This window comes from Mastigoproctus giganteus, chromosome 3, assembly GCF_048544385.1.
Source record: "Mastigoproctus giganteus isolate SK-2022 chromosome 3, ASM4854438v1, whole genome shotgun sequence".
Classification (NCBI taxonomy): Eukaryota; Metazoa; Arthropoda; class Arachnida; order Uropygi; family Thelyphonidae; genus Mastigoproctus; species Mastigoproctus giganteus.
The window spans coordinates 237,315,716-237,329,631 of NC_143577.1; the positions used below are offsets into that span (position 1 = coordinate 237,315,716).

At 36.1% G+C, this 13,916-nt stretch overlaps 1 protein-coding gene across 1 annotated transcript; it reads left to right on the forward strand.

The window, feature by feature from the left end:
- The first annotated feature begins 1,422 nt into the window (after window positions 1-1,422).
- On the forward strand, window positions 1,423-3,861 carry wfs1 (wolframin ER transmembrane glycoprotein wfs1). The gene has a single exon (XM_090370357.1). It carries the CDS (start codon window positions 1,423-1,425, stop codon window positions 3,859-3,861), a length of 2,439 nt encoding a protein of 812 aa, XP_090226483.1.
- Window positions 3,862-13,916: the final 10,055 nt, after the last annotated feature.

Below are 13,916 nucleotides of genomic sequence, written 5' to 3' on the forward strand. Positions count from 1 at the left end.
ATCGTATGTCTCTACTAAATAAGCTTGTTTCTTGCATGACGTGCCTTTACTAATGCTAATGCTAAGTCTTATTTCTGCTGATAAGTACAACTGCCCATTACAGTTCTTCGCGTCATATGAGATTCGAACCCGGGCCTTTTCCACCCGGTGTGGGGAGGCTCTGACGGTGACGATATCACTGTGCTACACGCGCAGGCACGCTGATAAGTACAAAAAAAAAAAAAAAAAAAAAAAGAAATCAAATTATTACCGGTATATCAGGGCCACCTGTAATTTCTTACATATTTTATGTAATATGTCTGTCGTTAATAACATGTCTGTAAATTTCGTGTGTTCTCTGGTCGATTTTCCTGTTTTACTGGGCGAAAAACCTTGATATATATATATACACCTGAGACCGACTAATTCAGCCACGGAGTGAAAAAAAAAGTCCATTAATGTCATCCGTAAATGATTACATCTACTCCTATATTTATTTGGTCTGTAAATTGCGTGTGTTCTCTGGTCGATTTGCCTGCTTTGCTGAACGAAAAAACTACAGTTTCTGGCGGGAAAACCTTTCTATCTACGCCTGAGACAGACTAACTCAGCCATAGAGCGAAAAAACCCCCTTAAAGTTCCTCGCGTCATCGACGGATTCGAACCCGAGCCTCTTCCACCCGGTGTAGGAAGGACGGGGATGATACTACTGTACCACCCCGGCAGACACACTGCTACGTACACATGTGGACATATGTATATGTAAGGGCGGCACCTAGAACGTTTGTTCAACTCCGCCTCGACGCTGCTACGTACATTCGTTTAGGAAGCTATTCATTGTGTTTTGGAAAAAAATGGTCACCATTTATATGCACTGGACATCCTTCATAAGTATCAATCTCGCCTATTTCTGATTCCAACACCCTTCTTCTTTTTTCTTTTATTTTGTAAATTTTTTTTAGGCCGAAATCAATTAAATTAATAATACGTTATATATAGTCTAGTTCACATTAATGATATAAAAATTTAAGATGCTTCATGTCCCTGTAACTGTAAATTTGAATTTAACGGAATGATAACGCGTTGTTAAAACCCACGAAGACTAATAGAAATTTTTTAAGTCGAGTAAGTTTTTTTTTTTTTAGCTCCAATATTGGTGAGATGCTCAAATCATCCGTTAGAGGGACAAATTTAAACTTGTCAAATTGATCACTGAAATCGTTTCGTTCATGCCGTCCAATGTGTGTAGTGTCCGTAGGTTGTACCCATCCCACTACGGTTATGGAAATCTTCCCGGTGCAAACGACTACTTAGTATGTTGTTATTTTTAGTGAGGATTCTTGAAATTTGTGCCTCGACACACTTTCAGTGACGCTGTGAACCTCGTGCTCTTAAACTTGGCTCTCTCTCAGCTGGCACGCGTTTTAGGAAACAGGGTTCCAAATGACAACTCAAAAAATACACAGTGGGTCAACCGCGCGTAAGACTTGGCATGCTTGCGACGGAGTTAAAACATCTACTCATCGTCTCCGTTATCAGCTAGCGGAGGATGGCTGTAAGGAAAGCCAGGTATCTATTGCAAAAAGTCTATTATATGAGTTGACAACTAGTGCCCAAGAACAACGGATAAATGCAGAGTTGGCTGTCCAGTGGTTGGTTCGAGCTGCTGCACAAGGTCACGATGAAGCAGTGACCTTATTAGATCAGTGCTATCAAACTGGAATTGGTGTTACGCAGATAAACAGAAAACGCGTGGAACAGTGCCTCAACAGAAGTGAAGCAGAGAAACTTGCCAACAAGGTAGGTCACAGCATATTTCGTTCAGTTTCTTTGGACTGGGATGAAGCAATAGCCATGGAAGTTTTTCAAGAACAAGCATTATTAATGCTAAATAATGACAGAGAAGGGGAGACTGGCGTAAAAGTGTGCCCGGCAATATTTAATTCTAGTAATGATGTTGGGGAACATGACCCCCTAAAAGGAAAAAAATCTGGTAAAAGTATAACATCAGTTGAAATTGTGTCATCTGTACGGAAGTGTTTAGATGGGGAGATGCCATTAATAGCTTTAAAAGATTCTGCTACCATATATCCCTCAAAACAACGGATAATTGTAAAGATTATAAAATACCCATGGGTACTGTTCTGCTCATGTTTTGAAACATTTATAGAAGGTTTTGCATCAACCATACCAACAGTTACAACTATTATGATGTGTTTTATAATTTGGATGTTGGCACTCATTTTTTCTCCGTCCACTTGGCTTACATCTGGTCAACTAACACGATTTGCCCTTTTTTCTGTGTGTCTTTGTAGCTTTCTTACTATGGTGTCATGCACATGCTACCTCATATTAATAAATGTTGGTTTTACTAGTGTGTGTCAGTGGCTGAATTTAGTGAAGCTCTTTGAGCCAACAACAGAAATGACTGGAATAAAGAAGAAATATGAAAAAAAGAAATTTATACCATCACTTTTATTTTTAGGTGCCACTTCCATTTTCATTTTTGTTTATCCTTTACAGGGCAAAAATAATTTTTCATCTGATATACTCATCTTATCCTTGCTACTTATGTTATGGACTGATAGGAGTATAACAAATCGCACGTATTCTGTAAAATTGTCATTGGCATTAAATGCATTATTGTGCTTGTATAAATTAAACCTGTTAAATATTTTAACATTTGGGTTATTTAGCAGCTTTGATCTCAGTTTTTGCTTCCATCTTGGAAATTTTCAAGTCACAATTAATTGTTTCTCTATTTTGATGTTTCTGCTAGGTTTGTTATATGCTAAGATGGCTCTAAGCAATTCAAGGGAAGGTTTTCGAAAGATACTGCTTCCACATTTAATGGCAGTTGTTTGGATGAATGTGGGACTTTGGCATCTGGAACATAGCCAGTTGCAGAGTTTCATGTCAAGTTTTATTTTTTTATTGGCAATTCTTCTTCTTGCAAAAGTGATTGGTGCATTTGGGAGCCTTGTAGTGATGTCTATTACAAGATGTTGTTTAACTTCCTGTAGTAGTGGATTATCACCAATTATACTAATTTTGGTATTACTTCTATTTACAATTTGTTATCCAGCTAGTTGTCTTCTTGTGCAACAACTTAAGAAGATACCAAAGTTCAAAGTCATTGCCTTACTATCTGGGGGACTCTTAGGATTAGTCCTTTTGTCAAAACTAGCATTGACTCCAGATGTCACAGCCATTAGTACAGTTCTACCTTGGGACCAGTATCAGATGTATTGCCATAGGCCAGCATGGGACACCACCAACATGGCTGAAGTTGAAATGGCTTGCCTTCCCTTGCAGTCTAGCAAGTTAGCTACAGAAGGCACAATTAATTCTCTTAGCATCGTTGGTGTCGAGAACCGTCTTCAAGTTATTACAGATATTTTGCCATCTCCTGTTTCAGAGTGGATGCAATGTGCCTTTGGAAAACCATTTCCCAATTGCACTGATCGAATTTTGACCCCAGTTCAGCAGGAGCGTTGCTTACTCTACGAAGCAGTGGGTCTGAAGGGATGCCACTTATTTGATTGGAACCAGTATAAATTTGAAATGGTTTTGGAAATAGCTGCTCGCTTTTCACCTGAGCTTCAAGTTGTTACTGACGACATTTGCAAAGAATTTATTACAACATTAAAAGAAGGAGATGCTGTTTATGTAGTTGGTATCCTTGAAAGCAATGCTGGTAGTAGAAAACCAAGACTTCATCTTCAGACTGCTTCATGTATTAGTTGCTATGAGGAGATTTCATGTGAACCAAAAATAACTCATTACAAGATTGACTGGATCCCATCAGTCCACTATTTCACGTCATTTTATTTTTCTCCACTTCTGGAATTTGTGCCAATTGAAGCTACACCAAAGAAGTAAAGTGTTTTTTCAACCATTTTTAATCAAGTTTTTACAAAAACTGGAAACAAATACAGTGAGTGGCTTATTTTATAACTTTCTTATTTACAAGCCAGAAAAAAAAGTCATAAACAATTTTTGCTCACCAAAAAAAAAAAAAGTTTTTTTTTTTGTTTGAAGATGTATGTGTTTGTAAGCTGTTGGTTTATCATAGGACATTAGTTTTATCAAAAGATAAATGTTTGTAAGGTTTAGTGAAATTTCAGTAGTTTTTGGATGATAATATATATAGCCAATTTATGCTGCAACTCTCTCGGACTGTTTTGAAACATAAGTAAACTTTCTTGAACTATTTTAAAACATAATTAGTTGCTAATATGATAGGTGTTTTTCCAGACTATTGGGTTGGAGTGGGAGGTAAACTTACATTCCCTTAGAGATTATTTAGTTTAATCTTGGACAAGCTCTGCTTAAGTGGAGAAATTGACTCAATTTCTGCAGTTACTCAATTGTGTTTATTGGTGGTAAAACTATAAATTGTGACCCCTACACCCTCAAAGAGTTATAGACAGCCCATATGATCTTAGATCTTAAATGACTATACCAAACAAGCCATCAGGCCATCTGACTCCTTGATCTGATAAGACTTTGGACTTTGCTCATTTTTCATGCCACTGTCTTTTCGATGATTGATTCTACTTTATGTTCCTGTTTGTTCATTCTTGAGGCTGTCTCTCCAGTAGTGTAGATTGATGTTTTTACTTGTCTAGGAGTCAGAAGTGTTTGAAAAAAATTTTGGGATTTATTCGAGGGTCCGAAATAAGGAAAAAAAAAAAATATAAATGTGTCTTATTTTGAATGGTTATAGTAAAATATTTATTTGCACTAGGTGCATATTTGCTTGTTATCATTGTTTATTTTATTAATTTTTGTCACTTTGACCTCCATAACCATTTTTTTAAAACTTAACAGTTTCTGTTAAGTTTTTTCCATTCAGAACTAAATGGTTAGAGAGGCTCTGAGTTTAAAAAATGAGGGATTTTTTTTTGAACCCTGGAATACATTCCAGAATTTTTTGTACATACATCTGAAATGTCTTTATATTACTGAGTTTATTATTAGTAAGTTATTTAATTTATGAATGAACAGTCATATAAATATGCCAAAATTTTTGCATAAAGACTGATTTTTAGTCTTTGTCATCTAATAAGGGAAGAATTTCAGGTTGCCAATTCCCCCCCCACCCCACCAAGAATATAAAAGTATAAGATAGTTCATTTTGAAATGCACCCAGCGTGGTTGATGACTGCTGATAAAATTCATTTTCATTACTTCAGTTTTTGTCCCAGTGTATGTATATCATCTGCCAAATAACTTATGTATGTTTAAAATATATAAAAGGCAGTTTAATATATAAAATATATAAAAGCAGTTTAATCAATATTTTATCCAGTATAAAAGATATTCTCTCATAATTTTAAGTAAATAAATATTAGCTTTCAGTTATGTCTAGAGGGAGTGCAACTTGCATTCATTTTTGATTATTTTGTTTCTGTCAACAATTTATGGATGTTCTAACAAAGAAGTGCTTAGAAGCAATTTATAAAGTAAAACTAGTGTAGTAGATGTGTTTAAAAATGATAGTTTTCTTCTGCTTGCATCCACAATGCAGTTTGCATGCAAAACAGAGTTGCTCTTACCAAGAAAGGCTTAAGTTCAGCAGATTGCAGCATCTGTAGACTAGGCACCTGTGAGGTGATCTGATTGAGGTGTATAAGACTTTGAATGGTTTGAGCAAGAATCCCATCAGTGCTGATGGGATTCTTCCTCTTGCTCAGCTTATGCACTTGAGGGGGCATAAATTCAAATTGAGGAAAGACAGTTGCAGAATAGATGTGCAGAAATTTGCCTTTAGCTGGCAGTTAGTTGATTGCTGAAACAAACTTCTATCTGTTATTGTGGAAGTTGATAGCTTAAATAAATTCAAGGAAGAACTGGACAAACTTTTGTAGTGAATGAATAGCTGAAATGGGAAGTTTTTTTTTTTTTTTTGGTTGATGCTGAATAAGCTTGCTTTTTTGCATCATATGCCAATACTAAGACAGTCAAAGTAAACTACTTAGCATAAATAGGAATGAAAATACAATACATTTTCCAGAAATAGTAGTGCATGAAACATCATGTCATTCTAGTAGAGTTTGACTGCAGTTGACTCCAACAGCTTCCAAAATTTTGCTCCCCCTCCTTTTTTTTTTTCTCAGCAGTAATGTGCTGCAAATTCTGTTGGCCCCAGTGGCACTTGCAACTTATTCGCACAGGCCAGTTCACCCCTGATATCATGTTTGATATGCTTTCTAGAAACAGCATGAAAATTCCATTGTGTTTAAGATATTTGTAGTCATAGCCCGTGTTTTTTTTTTTTTTTTTTTGTTATTTGTTGGCGCATCGGCTTCTGTGGCCATAATGCACCTCCCAAGGTTTTTGTACTACTCTGATCCAAGCCTGAGGCGGGATTCAAACCCGCGACCTTTGGGTTGCCAGGCAGGCACTTTACCCACCCAACTAGCCCGGTCGGTCATAGCCCATGTGCATTATGATATATGCTCTATTAAAAAGTCTTGGAAAATGCTTGCATTGCTATAGAAAATGCCCTTACAACGATTTTATTATTATTTTTTTTTTCATGAGCCTAAAATTATTGCCAAAAGGTAGTTTCAAAGATTCTTACACAAACTTCTGACTACCATAACAAGTATACTAAATATGGTGGCACAAAAAATGGTTACTCGGATTATTTTTTTCAACTTTAGGACCAGTAGCAAAAGTACATTTAGTGCTTCACAGATACTACTTTTTTAAGGAAGTGTTGCTGGTATGCACCTGGACTCCTTTTTGAAGAACAAAATCATTCTAAAAATTTCTTGGATGTACTGTATATGTAATTATGTAGCAGCATCGTCATCAACTTTTTTTATACCTTTAATTAGGCAGATGGATTTACAAAATAATGCTAATAGTAATAGTCAGACCCAGATTATCAAATCACGAGTCTTTTGTATAATCTGAAATTCGCATGTAAACTTGTGAACTTTTTTGAAGTTCTGCCAAACCATGACTAACTGGCTTTGTGCATAGCCAAATTCCAAAAAGTTTTTTTCCTCCCAAAAGTTTGGCAGTCCAAACTATTATACTAATTATTTGTAACCTTCCCCTTCACTAGTCACAAATACTTTTCAATCTCTTTTGTATATCCCTGATGGAGTGGTATTCTATTTACTCCTGTGTAGAATTCTATCTGAGTGGTTTATGGTTTTAAATCCGTTATTGTTCTGATCTAGTTCTATAGTAATTGGAAATACACTACTGTAATTCTAAATAAATGTATATTATGATTGTGCTGACTTATGTAACAGCTGAAACTAAAATAGCACAGAGAAACAAGAAGCAAATTATCATTCAATCTTAACCTAATAAATAGATTCGTAAACTTAATTTTTGCATTTCTCTTACAGTTTCACAGAGTGCCTTGCTCAATTAAAGTGAAAAATCTCTCCAGGGGGTATATGTTAATCAGTTTAATTTCTCTTAATATAGCTGGAAGTAAAATTTACCTGCTATGCAGTTAGCATATCAATGTTTCAGCTGGATAATTTTTTCAGGAAATGTTTTTATTGTAATTGAGAGATAGGGAGAGTTGAGAATCATTTTCTTTTTGTATTACTAATGCATTTGATAGAATCAAAAATGCATGTATATTTTGCTTTGTTTCTAATCCATTGTAAAAATCAAACTAAAAGGATTGAGACTGTGGCAATCATGACTTATTCTAATTTTGAGCATTTGATCTCAAAATATTCAATTTTTAAGGAAGTTGCCAGAACCAATTTAGTCTTCTAATCAAAAAATCAAAACCAATTGAGCCTTCTAAATTGGTTTTGATTTGCCAGTAATAATTGGAAATACCTTCTATATAAGATAATGGTAAGACTATATTTGGAGTGTTGTATTTAGGTTTGGAGACCACACCTAAGCAAGAAGGTAGAAGTTCTGCAGAGTGTACAAAGAAGGATGACCAGATTGGTGATGAGTGCAATTGAAGTACGTATAAAGAATGGCTTAGAAGATGTGGACTGCAAAGTTTTGCAACTGCAGCAGCCCAGAAAGCAAGTTGCTGGAGATTTCAGGAACTGCTGGGAGCCATGAAACAAGTAAATACATGCGCTGTGTTAGAGTAACTAAGAGTAAGAACAGGTGCATGTATACTTGCATGTACACCAATGGTAGGAGTATAGTAAATAAATTTGATGAATTTGAAGTACTGGTTAAGATATCCAAGGTGGATGTGGTGTCACTGAGATATAAGGGATGCAGAATTGGAATTTGGGGAATACAATGTGTACAGAAAGGATAGACAGGATAGGAAGGGTTATGTTGTTAGTTAAGAAACACATAAAATCTTAGGAAGTTCATTCAGTTGACATAGATGGACAGTGCAATTGTTGAGTCAGTTTGGTGTGATATAAGTGTTGGGAAAGCAAAAATGATAGTAGAAGTTTGTTATAGGCCTAATGACTGATGATGAGTACAATGAACAATTATACAGAGAAATAGTGGGCCAGTAAATCAGTTGTTTTATAATGGAGGATTTTAACTTCCCAGATATAGACTGGAACTTGTGGGTTGGTCACTCGCACACAAGCAAGGCTTTTGTGGATTTATTGGATGATTGTTTTCTACAGCAATATGTTTGAAGGGCAACCAGAGGGAGTAAGTAATACACTTGATCTGATTATTAGCATTGATGATTCATACATTAGGAATTTGCAGATAAAGGAGCCACTAGGTGACAGTGATCACAGTCTACTGATGTGAGATTTACTTAAAGATGTAACTATCATCAGGGATAAAGGGAAGGGTTTTTGCTTTCGTAAAGGCGACTACAGTGGTCTCAGAGATTTTTTAAGTTCTATACAGTGGGATCAATTGATAATGTTACAAACAGCAACTTCTAAATGAGAAGCATTTAAGGAAGTAATTTTGGAAGCTACTAGGCTTTTTGTTCCAACTAAGAAATGAACAATTATCTTAGAACAATGAACAATAAAAAAGGCTTAAGTTTTGCAAATTACAGTGTCTGGAGACTAGGCACCAGCGAGGTGATCTGATAGAGGTGTATAAAGCCTTGAATGGTTTGAGCATGCTCAATGCTGATGGGATTCTTCCTCTTGCTCAGAATAATCACCTGAGAGGGCATAAATTCAAATTGAGGAACGACAGATGTAGGATAGATGTGCGGAAACTTGCCTTTAGCCAGCGGGTAGTTGGTTGGTGGAACAGACTTCCATCCCTTGTCGTGGAAGTTGATAGCCTAAATAAATTTAAGGCTCAGCTGGACGGGTATTTCGAACGAACGGAGGGGTGAAGTGGAAGTGGGTTTTTTTTTTTTTTTTTTTTTTGGCTGATGCTGCATAAGCTTGCTTTCTTGCATCATATGCCTCTACTAATGCTAATGCTGCTCTAGGTGTAGGCCCAAATGGATGTCAGATGAACTGAGATTCATTGCAGGGAATAAAAATGCATGGGATGCACATAAATTGTCAGGTGACACAGAAGCCTATGGTAGATACAAGCTAGTCTGTAATCAAGTCACGAAGGAGGTTAGGCAGATCATGAAAATTTTTTGGCAAAGGATTCAAAGAAAAACAGCAAAGACTTCTTTACTTATATAAACTCTAAAAGGAAGGGGTTGAATCCGATTAGTCCACTTGATATCAGTGGTTTGACTGTAGATGATCATTCTCAGATTGCTGCCGATCTAAATGAGCATTTTGCAACTACATTCACACATGAGGAGTTATTCAAGGAGGGGAGGGCCAGATGTTTATCAAATTCTAACAGGGAGTTAAATGATTTTGTAATAACAAAGAGCAAAGCGGAGGAGAAATTGTTGAAGTTAAACATAAGAAAGGCACCTGGGGTAGATGAGATCTATCCAGTTTTATTAAAGGAGGTGGCAAAGGAAGTAAGCAAACCCTTAGCCATAATTATGAGAGCATCCTTGGACTTGGGGGAAGTTCCCACTTTGGCTTCTGTTCCAGAGAAAATAATGGAGTCACTGGTTAAAGAAGCATTGCAGGATTAGCTAGACAAGATAGCAGTAATAATTAAGACACAGAATGGGTTTGTCAATGGAAAGTCTTGTCTGACCAATTTGATTGGATACCATGATGTGGTTACAAAGGAACTGGATTCAAAAAAATTTTTATATCATATAATTGGATTTCAGGAAACTTTTGATACTGTTGCACATGGAAGACTACTGTACAAATTGGAGCAGTATGATATTAAGGGCAAGTTGCTACAATGGATAACAGGATTGTTGAGTGGGAGACAACAGAGAGTGGTAATCAATGGATACTACTGTACATGGACTAATATTATTAGTGGTGCCTCTCATGGGTCCGTGTTGAGCCCCATTGTTGTTTTGTATATTTATCAATGATATTGATGAAGGTATATCAGGCTTAATGTCCAAGTTTACAGATGATACAAAGATTGGCAGGGTTGTTAATAACAGTAATGGTAATATGCTGCTGCAACAAGATCTGGAAAAGTTGTATAGATGGGCTGAGAAATAGCAACTGAAGTTTAACATTGACAGATGCAAAGTACTGCATATGGGTAGCAGTAACCCTAGAGAAATGTACCAACTGGGTGGTGTTACATTCAGGGTAATGGAGAATGAAAATAGACCGGGGGGGAGGTAATTGTGCAGCCAGATATGAAGTTTTCTGAGCAGTGCAGACAGGCTGCCAGAGTAGGTCATGGGATCTTGTAAATTATATACAGGAATTTTGCGAGCAGGAATAAGGAGGTGATTATCCTCTTGTGCCGACCGGGCTAGCCGAGTGGGTAAAGTACCTGCCCGGCAACCCAAAGGTCGCGGGTTCGATTCCTGCCTCGGGCTTGGATCAAAGTACTGCAAAAACCTTGGGAGGTGCAATATGGCCACAGAAGCCGATGCGCCAACAACTACCAAATCAAAACAAAACTTATCCTCTTGTATAAGGCAATCGTCAGGCCACACCTTGAGTGCTGTGTACAGGTCTGGAAGCCTGATTTTAAGAAGGATGTCGAGTTGCTAGAATAAGTACAGAGAAGGGCAACAATTTCTGTGATGGGAACAAAGGGATGCTCTTATGAAGAAAGGCTTAAGTTCTGGAAATTGCAGCTTCTGGAGACTAGGCACCTGCAAGGTGATCTGATTGAGGCCTTGAATGGATTGAGCAGGCTCAATGCCAATGGTATTATTCCTCTTGCTCGGATTACAAACCTGGCCTGAGGGGGCATAGATTCAAACTGAGGAAAGTCAGTTGTAGAGTAGATGTGCAGAAATTTGCCTTTAGCCAGTGGGGTAGTTGATTGCTGGAACAAACTTTCATCTGTTGTTGTAGAAGTTGATAGCTTAAATAAATTCAAGGCACAACTAGACTAACATTTGGAATGAATGGATCAGTGGAATGGGAAGTTTTTTTTTTTTGGTTTTTTTTTCTGATGCTGTATAAGCTTGCTTTCTTGCATCATGTGCCTCTACTAATGCTAACTAAAAGAGTATAGATATCTAAGGAGAGAGAGATCTCATTGAGGTGGGAAAATGCTAAAGGGAATGAGTAGAATGAATAAGAAAGGTCTGTTCTCTCTTGTAGTTGAGAAAAGAACCATGGGACACAAATATAAAATCTCAGGGAATAACAAAAGGCTTGATCTTGTAATTTGTTTATGGACAGCAGGTTGTCAGACATTGTAATAAATTGCCACCCAATGTAGTTTGTTTTTGGAATTAAATTAAATTCACCATATAACTTTTAGTCATTAAATTAAATATTCATGGCATTAACGTTTTTTTTTTTTATAATTTGAATCGCATTTTTCTAACTCTCAAAAAATGGTAGAGGCTGTAAGTCTGCTGAATTTAAAGCAGAGTTGGATGATTACCATGTGGCGAATAATACGAATATTGTGTTTTATTTTTTTTATATTATTTATTTATTTTTATTTTTTTATGAAAACTCCAAACACGAGAGGTATTATTAGTTTATTTTTTCTCTATTAATTTTTTTTTTTTTTTTTTGGGCTGATCCAGAAAATGTCTGCTTCCTTGCATCATTTAGCCTTACTAAAATGAATAGCTCATAATCAGGAGCACACTGGCACTTTTTATTTTTTATGAAGTTTCATAAAGGTTTTTATGGTTCTCGTTTATAATATAAATTGAATTTTATGTTTGCATGTTGTTTGTGTTTAAAATCATTAGTTACATGAATTTAAACTGATGCTCAGTGATTTGGGGAACCTAGCAGTGCCAAACATAGGAGTCTGGGATGCTTCAGCACACTGCCAGGATGCAGGGTGCCAGAGTCCATGTCCTGCTCATGAAAATATTAAATTCTTTCATGCAACTCTAGCCACTTAGATATTTATACATGAGTTTAATATCCCTGATTCTCTCTGATGCCATGATATCAGGGCATAATTTTGTTTTTTGTTATGTTTGTTTTTTAGTGTAGAAAGGGGTCTGCAATGCTGTCATTTGGAAAGAATCTTCCACTGGATCAGAATGACTTATTCCCATCAGGAACTTCTGAATGGTTTTTTAAACACTAGTTGAGTTGGCTGGTTCTGGTTGGAAGTATAGCTTCTCTTAACAGAAAAGACAGACCAACCAACTATCAAATAATGTAGTCTCTGTCTGTAACTTATTGTAACATTATTGACAGTTATCAAGTCCTTAGGTTGATTCTGTGCTCATAATGAAATCTCTGAATTCAGTTTAAGTTTTTATATTTAAAAGTAAAACATTTAAGAACCGTGTGCATTCTTGTTCCTGTAATAATACCAGTTATTCTGTATTGTTTGCTTTTTTTAATTTTTTTATTATTTTTTTATATATATGGATCGTTTGAATTCCAATCACTGGCTTTGTGCACTTATTTTGTTTGCACCACAAACATCAAATCAAGCAAAAGCACTTGTGCACCTTGCTCCACATACCCTAGTCTGTTTCTGATAGTCTTGATTTAGAGTATGTATAATATACCATACGTTTACAAACTTGGTTCCATGAAATTCTGGGATTCTGTCAAAACCTTTTTACAATCTTTATTAGTGAATTTTACAATCAGAATTTTAAGTCAGACTCGTCAGAGAATTTTACTTTCTTTGTTATGTTTTTCTGTGGCGCCTCCGTAGCCAGGTGGGAAGGAGCAGCAGTGCGTAGCACATGCTTCTTGATTAGACCGGGGTTCAAGCCCGTCACCACCAAATACGGAGGATGCGGAAAGGTCAGGGAATGACCACCGCATTTCCTGGAGCAATATGGCATTAGTTGCTAATGCTCCTAAAAATCAAATAACAAACAAACAAACTGTTTTTGTTTTAATGTAAGAGGGTAGTGAATGAAGAAAGAAATCTATACTGAGGGTATGTGAAATATGTTAACGATGTATTAGCAATTTTAATACATATTGACATATCTAAGTGATAGTTTTAACCGTGTGTTCTGTGGAATCATGGGGGGGGGGCAGAATCACAAAGGGATTCTAGAGGTTCTAAAAATGTGCTGTTAATTTTTTATCATTGATTTTTTGATTTGTACATAGGTATTACTGTTTTTAATTTGTTGTTAATGATAACTATTTTTCAAGATATAATTCTGTAAATTTAGATTTGCGTAACTGTTATGCAATTGAAAAATATTGAAAACCTATGTAATATTCCATATCCTGGTTGTCGTTAAATCCCTTTTTTCTTTAGTTATAGGTTTTCAGGTTGTCTCCTTTTACTCCTGAATTATTTTATTACTTTTTTTTTTTTTTTGTGCTTTAGATCTTAAAACTCTTTGTAAGGTAAAGGAAATGCTCTTTTCAAAATCTAACACAAATTTTACTCTGGGCTGCTAACCAGACTGTTCTATCACTAAAATTACTTCCATCCATTGTAAGAAGTGGTATTATAAGGAATATGTGGATGCCCTTCACACATTGTTCAATTCTTAATCTGATTAGAAAATTTGAATG

What these genes read in the sequence shown, in the direction of transcription:
- wfs1 (XM_090370357.1), top strand. Translation starts at nt 1,423, where the DNA reads ATGACAACTCAAAAAATACACAGTGGGTCAACCGCGCGTAAGACTTGG.